The sequence below is a fragment of the Hibiscus syriacus genome, unplaced genomic scaffold (genome assembly GCF_006381635.1).
Source record: "Hibiscus syriacus cultivar Baekdansim isolate YM2019G1 unplaced genomic scaffold, ASM638163v2 tig00111996_pilon, whole genome shotgun sequence".
Lineage (NCBI taxonomy): Eukaryota > Viridiplantae > Streptophyta > Magnoliopsida > Malvales > Malvaceae > Hibiscus > Hibiscus syriacus.
Window position 1 is genome coordinate 2,586,277 of NW_024063233.1, and position 10,883 is coordinate 2,597,159.

At 33.8% G+C, this 10,883-nt stretch overlaps 1 protein-coding gene and 1 pseudogene across 1 annotated transcript; one reads left to right on the forward strand and one right to left on the reverse strand.

The window, feature by feature from the left end:
• The first annotated feature begins 3,762 nt into the window (after window positions 1–3,762).
• Window positions 3,763–4,911, forward strand: LOC120173964 (vestitone reductase-like). The gene is made up of 4 exons (XM_039180984.1): window positions 3,763–3,901; window positions 3,975–4,519; window positions 4,648–4,772; window positions 4,863–4,911. Exons 1-4 carry the CDS (start codon window positions 3,781–3,783, stop codon window positions 4,909–4,911), a joined length of 840 nt encoding a protein of 279 aa, XP_039036915.1. The 5' UTR covers window positions 3,763–3,780.
• A 2,015-nt stretch (window positions 4,912–6,926) lies between these two features.
• On the reverse strand, window positions 6,927–9,345 carry LOC120173963 (annotated as a pseudogene).
• Window positions 9,346–10,883: the final 1,538 nt, after the last annotated feature.

The window sequence follows — 10,883 nt, forward strand, 5'->3', positions numbered from 1 at the left end:
AGCCTGCTTAAGACCATATAGTGCTTTCTCAAGTTTACACACTAACTTCGAACCATTGGTTGTAACTTGTTCAAATACCATAGGCTGCACTATGAACACTTCCTCATGAAGATCTCCATTAAAGAATAAATTATTGACATTAACTTGTCGTAACTTCCACCTATGCATAATTGCTAGCGAAAAAATGACTTTAACCGTGGTTGGTTTGATAACCAGGCTGATTGTGTTGTGGAAATCATGACCAAGAACTTGAGAAAATCCCTTCACCACCAATTGAGATTTATACTTGGCCAGCGACCCATCCGCATATTTCTTAACACGAAACAACCATTTACAACCTATAGTGCTCCTATCCGGAGGTAACGGTGTCAATCACCACGTATGGTTGCTAATCAACGCATTATATTTATCTAGAACAACTTCCCACCATGCAGGGAAAGCTAACGCCTGATACACAGTAATAGGTTCTTCATTATGAACCAAAGCTTGCATAGAGAAGACCTTAGGCTTGAAGATGTCGGCCTTGTTTTGAGTGACCATCGAGTGAACATTAGATGAGAGAGACAAAATGTTGGCAGGTTGAGGAATATTTGATCCATGTGCATCAACATACCGATCTTCATTCAAAACATCAACAAATGGTGTTGCAGGCATATTAGGAGCTGTGTCGTCAAGCTATCATAACCATTTTTTTAAAAACAATTTAATATCATCTAAAAAAAAATTATGACTTTATTTGAGAAATAGACGATTTTGAATTAATTTGAAAATTTTGAATTGGAATTGCCATCGACCTTTGGGCTAGGTAGGTCGAATACCTAAAAACGTCATTTAAAACAATTTTAAGGAAAAATTATTTTTTAAGACAAAAATTGGTCTGCGTTTACCAAAAACTCGACTTAACGGGTTCAGGAGTCAGTTACGCGTGGGGAAGGATTAGCACCCCCACAAAGCCCAAAATTGGTACTTAGTCGCTTATATAGTGTCGCGGTAATGGAAATTATAAATCAAATATAAAGTTAGAATATGATCCATTTATTAAAGTTTACTTAATTTATTACAAATTAATTATTAGAGAAAACTCTTTAACTTGAAAAAGAAATCTCGATATTAGCAATCCTCCATCAGGAAGACTATCTCATCTATTTCTTATCTGTAAAAGAATATTCTTTCTTCAAATTGTTTAAATATTAAGCCGAATTAGAAATTAATATCAGAATTCGCAAAAAATAATTCGTTACTTTTTTATAAAAAATAAATAAATTATTAATATAGAATAAAATAAAATAACATAAAAAATAGGACAAAATAAAATAAAATAAAGATATTGCTATCATTTAATAAATAAACAAGCACGATTGATTTCAAATTCATCATTCATTTGAATGTTGTATCGAATTGCACTAACTCTATAAGATGGTACTTTTCACACCTATTCTATGACGGATGTCTTTAGAAAGTATTTGAACAAGAGACATTTAAAATATTATTACTTAATTAAAAAAATCTGACGAAAATACAAATATGTACATAAATAAAATATGTAAAACATATGAATATATAAACACATAAACATACACATATAAATATTTAATATGACAACCCATGCATTGGGATATTTACAACAAAAATATAGATGCTACTTTTAAAGTACTAATATGCATTAAATAAATAAAACATAGATCAAATCAACAAAATAAAACAAAAACATGGAGCTAAACAGATAATAATCCATATTTTTTAGGCTAAAACATTGATTAATTTATATATACTAAGATATATAGGGACTGATGACACAAATAAACTGATATCGGACAAATATTAGACAAAATGGACTAAAATGAAATAAAAAATAAATGACTAGATTAAGCCAAATATTTAAACAAAACATTACATCATATGTACAATGACTAAAACATAAAAATAGAAACGTGAAAGGCTTGAATTCATAAATATCCCGTTTCATTTCAAACCTGCATACCAGATTGCAAAACTCAGGGACCTAAAATTGCAATTTTCCCTGAAACTTATGTAAACACAGGAATGGGGTGAAACTATATAGTTTCGATCCGTGTATATAAGCCCGGTTTTAGGGCTTTTCCCTCATCATCTCCCCATTTCTCAATTTGTTTCAGAAAAGGGAGATCGGGAGAGAGGGTCGCCGTTCACCAACGGTGTTTCATGGCCGCTCACGGTGGCTAGAGGAAATAACCCCCCCCCCCAAAACACTCCTCTCACCCTCCTTAGCCCGAATCCTATCTCCCTTTAGCCTAAAACTCACCCTAGAGTCCTAAATCTAGGGTTTACCTTTCAAAGACTCAAAGATCCGGTGACCCTTAAGTTTTTCGATGCTTCGAATTGAGGTAGGTGTTTCTCTCTTTGTTATTTTTTTCTTTTGTTCGTTCAAATGCTTTATTTTTGTTGTTGTTGATTCTTGTTTTTTTGTTCCACCTCCCTTTTCTCTTTCTTCTTCCTCCTTTTATCTTGCATATGTTGATTTTGGTGATATCCTTTGCTCCTACCAAGATTATAGGATATTATTATCCTATTTTAGCTTATGACAGGGAGGATTTCCTCGGGATTTCATTTTGGATTTTTTGTTATATTTTATTGGTTTTTTAGATTGATTTGACATTTTTTTTACTATTGACGTTGATTCCCGATCACTGTAGATTGAAATGGCGGTGTCAGAAGCATTTTGCGACGGTAGCGGCAACAGATAGTGGCGGCGGCAGCAGCAACTCTCTAGGGTTAGGGTTTCAAAAACCCTAAGTGGTTACTAATCTGGACCGTTGATTTGGGTCTAGATCGTGTGGACGAGATTGAGCGGCGATGGGAAGAGAAGAAACCCTAGTCGGGTTTGGGTTCTCACACTCGGGCCTAATCTTGGGCTTCGGGTCAGCTGGTTGTAATTGAGTCTAGATCTGTTGGGTTGATTCATTTGGGTTTTGTTGTTGTTGTAGTTGGGCTTCGAGTTGAGACTACAAAAAAAGTAATTAGAATAATAATAATAATAATAATAATAATAATAATAATAATAATAATAATAACAATAATTAACAAATAATAATTAACAAATAAGACCCAAACAAAAACGAATATTGAAAAAAAAAATCACGATGCTGCCCCACTTAGTAAGACCGGTCAGAATTTAGATGTTATATCCATCAATAAGTTGGAATAGTTGCATATCCCTAATTTTTTTAGATGCGATATCTAGGGTATAGCAGGTGTGAATTTAAGGATGATTACCTAAGTCAATTGGATTAAGTTTATTTATTTTTTTTACATATTTCTATTAGAAATAATCAAATGTAAGAAAGCATTTTATCATCATTTATGTTCATGATCAAATGTTACATATTCAAAACTAAGCCTCTTAACCAGCCACAAATATGTGTGATTAAATTGAGATTTTCTTTTTTGTAAGCATGCCAAATTTGTGACGTCATCGCACAGGCAGTGCCAATTCAGCATCAAAATGGACATTTCTCCTTCATTGGTCTCGACATTGATGAACTTTAAGGAAGAGAATCAAAAACATTATGGCCTTGAAAGTACGATTAAGACCTCGTGACCACCCAAAGAAGTGCACATGGAAAAGAACAAGACACCAACATACAGAAACTACTACAAATAACAAGCACATGGAAAAGAACAAGACACCAACATACAGAAACTACTACAAATAACAAGCAAAACCTCAAAATTATCTATATTTTGATTTAGAGCCGTTTCATAATTGACGCTTAATTGTGAAGAAAGATAAAATTAAGAGTAATGGAAGATGTAAAGGGAACAGTGTGTGTGACAGGAGGGACTGAGTTCATAGCTTCAATGCTGATCAAGAGGCTTTTAGAAGAGGGTTACTCTGTTCGTACAACTGCTAGACCTGATACAGGTAACATTATTCCAAAACAAAGAAATCAAAAACATTTCTTCTTATTCTAAAGAGTGGTGTGATATGTGAGCAGAAAACAAAAGAGACCTTAGTTTCGTCACCAATCTTCCGGGGGCAGCCGAAAAGCTCAAAATCTTCGGTGCAGATCTTAATGATCCCCATAGTTTCGATGCGGCCATCAAGGGGAGCAAAGGAGTGTTCCTTGTTGCCACTCCTGTGGATTTCCAGAACAAAGAACCCCAGGAAATCGTAACCGAAAGGGAAATCAGTGGAACACTAGGCATCTTGAAATCATGCTTGAAATCAAAAACGGTGAAGAGAGTTGTATATACTTCTAGTTTAGCCACCGTTGTACACAACGGCCAGGATTCGGACATGATGGATGAGAGTTTCTGGTCTGATGTGGATTTCATTAGAGAAAAAGAAACCCCAAACTTCAGTTCCTACTCGATTTCCAAGACATTGACAGAAAGGGCGGCTCTTGAGTTTGTTGCAGAACATGGAGTGGACGTGGTGACACTGATTCCTGGTCTTTTTGTTGGTCCTTTCATATGCCCCAAGTTCCCTGGCTCGGTGCACATTTCATTGGCTCTGCTCTTAGGTACATGCTACCTACTAGTTATAAGGAATCATTCTGAATATAATTCATAAAATTAACATTTTTTATTTGATTTAATCATGAGAGAAGTGTAATGCACTGAGACAGTGAAGGTAAATAATTTTTACTGGGAACCATCCGAATATAGTTAATTTCATTTTTGCGAAAGGGAGCGAAAGGGAGATACGATTGTTCTTCATGCACCATGAGTCTTCAAAAGTTGTCTGGATTTTTAGGTGGCAAGTACCCACAGTTCCCAATTTCCACACCTGAGTAAGTGATCATCTCTTTCTCAAACTTACGATATAATAATCATGGAGTAACAAAAAACTAATTTCCCCTAACTTGTTCTTGCTTTGACAGATCCTTAGCAGAAATCAAAGGTAGAAAAAATCCTGGATTGCCATCATAGAAATCATTGGAGACAGGTTTTAAATATAATTATGGGGTTGGAAGAACTGTTTGATGACGCCATCAATTGTTGCAAGTAAAGAAGATATCTCTAGTTGGCCTATATTAACCATTTCTAATATAATATATAAATATATTTACATCATGCAGGGAACAAGGGCATGAAAGAAGATGCCTTTAAATTGATTCAAATAAGGGCATGAAAGAAGATATCTTTGAATCGATTCAAATAAGGACATGAAAGAAGATATGTGGATGAAGCTTTTCTATAATGTAAATCTAATAAACCAATGTATGTTGATGATGTTTTATGGATTCAAATTCGTTAGGATTCCTCTCTCTATGATTTTGTTTATATAAACTATTGGTGTGCATGTTGAATTTCCTTGGCAGTGCAAACGAGATCATATATCGTCTCCACCTTATATTATGCATCATTTATTTCTTGTAACACCTCTTGTTTGATTTGTAAGTTTATTTAGATAAAAAAATACATTCATGTGTCAAAATAGAACGAAATCAAATTTAGACTAAATTCGAACACTTTTAATATTCATATCAAAGACTATACCAAGTCACATGAATCATACCGCAAACAATTTAAAAATTTATAGCAATTATAATTTAACCAACCAAATATTAAGATTCCGTAACAAATTTTATACGTATTGATACATGCATAAGGGTATCAATTGTTGGAAATATTATATTGAATTTGACGAATCAAGATACGAAATAAATAGTTAGAAGCATGTACAAGATATTTCTTTTAAGGATATTTCATCGTATACCGTATCCTCTACGATTAAACTAATTCTTCTACTAAAAAAACGAGACTCAAAAAACAACAATAATTTTGAAGAATATACTCAACAAACTCACTCAAAAGGAAAAGGGATGAAGAGAACAAGAGGAAGAGTGAACTTTCTAATTTTGGTGCATTTTAGAATGGTTGAGGGGTTTGATATTATAACCTTCTCCCTCGATTACAATAACATAGGTTGTTGTGAAAATTAGAAGAATGGTTCTCCACTAGGTAAAATGGTTTAAAATAGATTTAAATTAAGATAAAAACAACTCCAAGTTGTTAAGTTACCTGATGTTAATTTATTTTACAAAAAATTATTTTTAAAAATTATTTTCAATGAAATAAACAAATCTACTCCGAAAGATTCAGCTGGAGATGTCTTATCAATGATGCTGCATCAACTCGAACAATATCTACTAATCTACAAACAAAATAATCCGAACAAGTTCAATGATATACTATATTTCACAAAAATCATAAATATAAGCATACAACCAAACATAACGTAGAGCATGTCATAGGCATTCAATAAGTAAAATTATATAATTATAAACGTCAATCCTCACATAACGACTTATATACTCAATTCAATCAAGCCTAACGTAGAGCATGCCACAGGCATTCATTCAATAAGTACAATTATATAGTTATAAATGTAAATCCTCACATAACGACTTATATACTGAATTCACTCTATTGGATTGAATATCAACCAGCATATATCATACGCAAGAATAATGGTTCAAACATGATTGCACATGTACTCAATCACAGGGCGTGTGTATATATATATATATGGATAATCCCTCGCCAGTCATGGCCAAAAATCGAATTATAATATAAGATCCATCGTGACTCATCGTTCACCACATATATAGTCGCATATATCAAATCTATAACTCATCATTTGTCACATATGACAGCAAATATTAATCGATGTCACTCAATACTGCAAACTCAAAACAATATAGAACATCAGGCCTTACTTGGCTCCGTGATCAACACTTGTGGTTGCAATTCAAGAATATTATCGTTCGAACTCGAATCAAAATTCCCAATAGGCAACATGTTAATCTAAAGTTGCCGTGGTGATATGCTCCTAGTAGATATGTATGGATAAGAAAAACCAACAAAACTAGTAAAGAATCCATGCGGAAGACCAAAGGTTCCTCTTCCATTTAAAATTTTATCAAGTATATAATTATTTCCTACCAGATCAATCCACATAAAGTCAACTGCAATCTGAAATCAGAAAATAGTTCAGTTCAAACAACGGAAAGAGCAGAAAATCGATCAATCTTTGCGAAGAATCATGTATTCCCGGCGGATCCTATCAGCATTTATGATAACTATTTCCAGTTTGTCTCCCTGTTTGTTCAACACAATATTTTAAAAAAGTCAAAGACTCAAAGAGTTTGAATTCACATGATAGCAAAATTCAACCAAGAGCAATAGGAAAACTGCTACAAGCCGTAGCAAATTTTATTTTCAGCTGGTATCTTGGAAGGTAGAACATATGAGATTACTTGTATTAGATATTATCAAGCCCGGGTAACAACCAGCATGTTGTGCAGATAAATCAATGGAATGCTTTCAAATTCCCTATAAACATTCCTCAAGAGGCCACACATATAAGACCAAAATATCTCATTAATGCTGCATCTTAATTGGAAATCAATAGTATCATGAAGGATGTAACTGAAATCCAGTATTGATAGAAAGGGAGCAATGCAAGGAGAAATAAAATAATACAAAAATTAGAAGCAGATTTGGCTTGACAGACACTAACCAATGTTGTTGTTTCAGGAAAAAAAAAACCCATCCATCTTTAAATAAACTAAATAAAATAAAACTCACGGTGTATATATCTCTTTCAGATGCCGAAGCAAAAACAGTTTTTACTAAATCAACAGCTTCAGCTTCTGCAAGAGGAGTAACAGCATCCTGTAACACAATATTTTTGAGATTAGAAAAAGCACAAGGTAATTGAACCAAACATAAAATAATCAAAAGTAGGAGGATACCTGGACAGGCAACAGGAGTGGGCTTGGAGATTTCAGTTGGTTATCCAAGAAAGGCATGATAAGTGTTGAACCAGAACCTTGAGAGCTGTATCCGACCTTCTCATAGGAACCAACGGCATCATATGTGAAGACACAACCCTTACCTAATGGTTTCAGATAGGACTATTCAATTTATATTCATAATAGAATGAAAGGCTTAAAACTAGCAACTAAGGATCAAGGAAGATACCTTCGTTATTGAGTCCACCCAAAACATTAAAAGAATAATAAGGAAAGAACCGCTTGTAATAAAGGGTGTTCGACAGCAGTTGGGCCATTGCCGGACAGCTCATTTGCTTGTTGTGCTGATACTGATAAATCTGAATTTTGAAAAGCAACATTGAAATCATAAATTTATTATATCAGCTATGGTAGACGTTTTACCAGTATTACTGATCATGCACTTGTCCTTAAATTTCTAAGCTACACCAAAGTTTGGTTGGTAAGGTACAAAAAGATTAAACAAGTGAAGCTAGCATTCAATTTCGATTTGTCCTTAAAACTATTGTAGTACACTTGACTCTGCAAACGCCAAAGAGAAAGTGAAGCAAACATTCAAGCGCAAAACAAATATTCCATCATTTCAAAAATTGAAAGCTCACCAGGTGCCTAGCTGCCAGATGCTTTTGTAAAGCCTTCACATCAGCTTGAAATCCAGAGGATGCCATAACACATTTTATCCGCTCTGCAATGTAAAAGAGACTCTAATGAAAATTCCTAGACAGAGAAAGAAGATAAAAGCGGAGAAAATTTTCATGTCAATAGCTAGAGATTATCCCCATTAATACTTAAAATGCTCCAACCAAATTGCATTGTTTAAATATTAGCTATCGTCTTCCAAATATAAATACCACATATCTTAGTCTAATGGTGGAGAACAAATAAACTATGGCACACCCTTCTCTTTACTTAACTATTTTTTTATTAAAACAAGTGGACTCCTTACCTCTAGAATTCCACAACAAGAACAATATCAATCAAATTGCACTCCCGAAAACTGCCCAGTATTTTACCCTTACTTTAACTGTAAACCACATCAACTGTAGGGTCCTTTAAACCATTGGAGGCAAAACTACTTTAAACATACCTTAAGAAACAAATATTTTTCGCAACTGTCAAAAAATTTCTTAGTTTCTAACTAAGAATCAACATTTTATTCAAAGACACCTTCAGAAGAAATTATTAGTTACCGTCCCCTCCAAAGTTGTATTACTTTTAAGTCAATTTTCTCAGTAATTTCCCATTTTAAGAACCAAGGGATTGCATTGAAGAACTTACAATTTACAGATTTTAGAGTAGTCACGGGTAAGAATGTTGTAACCCGTCGACATCCGAGTGTCAGCAGCGATTACACAATAATCGGCGCCGGCAACTGCAACGCAAGATCTGCAATTAACACACACAAAAAATAGCATCAACAAACACTGAAATCAAACAAAAGAGAACTCGGTTTCTATTTTGATGGAAGAAAGAGAAATACCCTCCATTGTTGTCGTAAGGAGACCAGTTAGCTTGCAGCTTGGGCATGGTGAAAGGAGCAAGGAAAGAAAAATAAAAACCGCTATTTGAGGGGTGAAAAGAACTTTTTGTTCCGCAGATTTATTTTTAACAAGAAGAATGGAGCTTTTCCGTGTCGGGTTCGGGTCGGTCTAGGCTTGTCTAGACCAAATAGTCTGGTGATTCGGTTTTGAATATGTGAAGCTCAGGAGTTCGGTAAAATTAGTCCAATAGGTCAGGAGTCAGGATAATCAAATAATTGAGGTATTAGTTAATCTTTAACACTAATTTGAGATTAACATAATTGTTATAATGACTTAAAATTCGTGACATGATGAGTTTAAATAAAAAAAATATTATTTAGATAAATTCATTATGTGGACTTAATGAGTTTTTCACTCTCCGTAATATTTATCATATATTTTAAATTAATTTTTTAAATAATGAAATATATTTTTATCCGTTTAACATATTGAATCAGTTTTATCTAGGAGTTGGGTCTGATGGTATCTCAGTCGTCAACGAATTATAAACCCATTATAGGATTTGGGGCTTAAAAGGATTCAAATGCCTCATTTTGATGCCACGGTAATTTAGAATTAGTTCAATAAATTACTAGTAGCAATGAGTGAAATTTGCATTGGTGATTACATTGGCTTTTCAGTGCGTCATCATGCGTTTTGATTATTAGATTGTCTTTTTCATCCACTATTGCACATTTGTCCAATATGGCTTTTCTTGTAACCGGCATGGAACTACTTTCCACATTTAATGTCAACCAAATGAGTTTTGAATTAGTCTAATTTAATTGGATCAATTTTTTTAACTCAGGCTCGGCCTAAATGTGGTCGGATTTTTTAAGTACATGACCAAGTTGAATTGAACTCGAATTTAGGTTAAAAATCGTACACAACTCGAGATAGTATTGTAAATCTATATTATATATTATATTAATAGATAATTGCAATAGTATCGCTTTATATTATTATTTAATTATATTTTTATTTGACCTAATAAAAAAATGAATATATATATATATATATATAAATAGGTTCGGGTGAGAGTTTTTTACCTTAAAAATAAGGTTGGGTTTCAAGTCGGATGGAACCCTCCTAAAATCAGATTGGTTAGATGCATATTCAGAGATTTAATTTTTGAATCGGAATTGATTGGACCAAAAATCTAATCCGACATTTTTTTTGAAAAGGGCACTTTGTATATAACTGGAAATATACAGAGTACACCACCCTAATGGTCTCGTTAAAAACCTCCCTAATTCTAATTGGAGGAAATAAAGTGCACCTTGGAGTGTAATAGAAAGAACAATCGTAGGGAACATACATAAATAGAATAAAGATATAAACTTTTAACACAAAGGAGTTAGTAGCAGCCGATAATACACATGGTCAACACGAAGAGCAAAAACACACCAAGCACTGACACAAACAAAACAATCTGCAACATCAAACCATAACCAAAAAGCACGCACTCGGAGCTTCTCGATACGAAAGAAACCAGCAACCTCATAATACCACAAGCAAGAATTCACACCAGACAACAAAATACATACTCCATGACACCATTATTCAACAAGAACAACCCAAC

What these genes read in the sequence shown, in the direction of transcription:
- LOC120173964 (XM_039180984.1), top strand. Translation starts at nt 3,781, where the DNA reads ATGGAAGATGTAAAGGGAACAGTGTGTGTGACAGGAGGGACTGAGTTC. An exon ending in AACTGCTAGACCTGATACAG is followed by an intron (nt 3,902 to 3,974) that starts GTAACATTATTC and finishes ATATGTGAGCAG; the next exon opens with AAAACAAAAGAGACCTTAGT. An exon ending in TAGGTACATGCTACCTACTA is followed by an intron (nt 4,520 to 4,647) that starts GTTATAAGGAAT and finishes ATCCGAATATAG; the next exon opens with TTAATTTCATTTTTGCGAAA.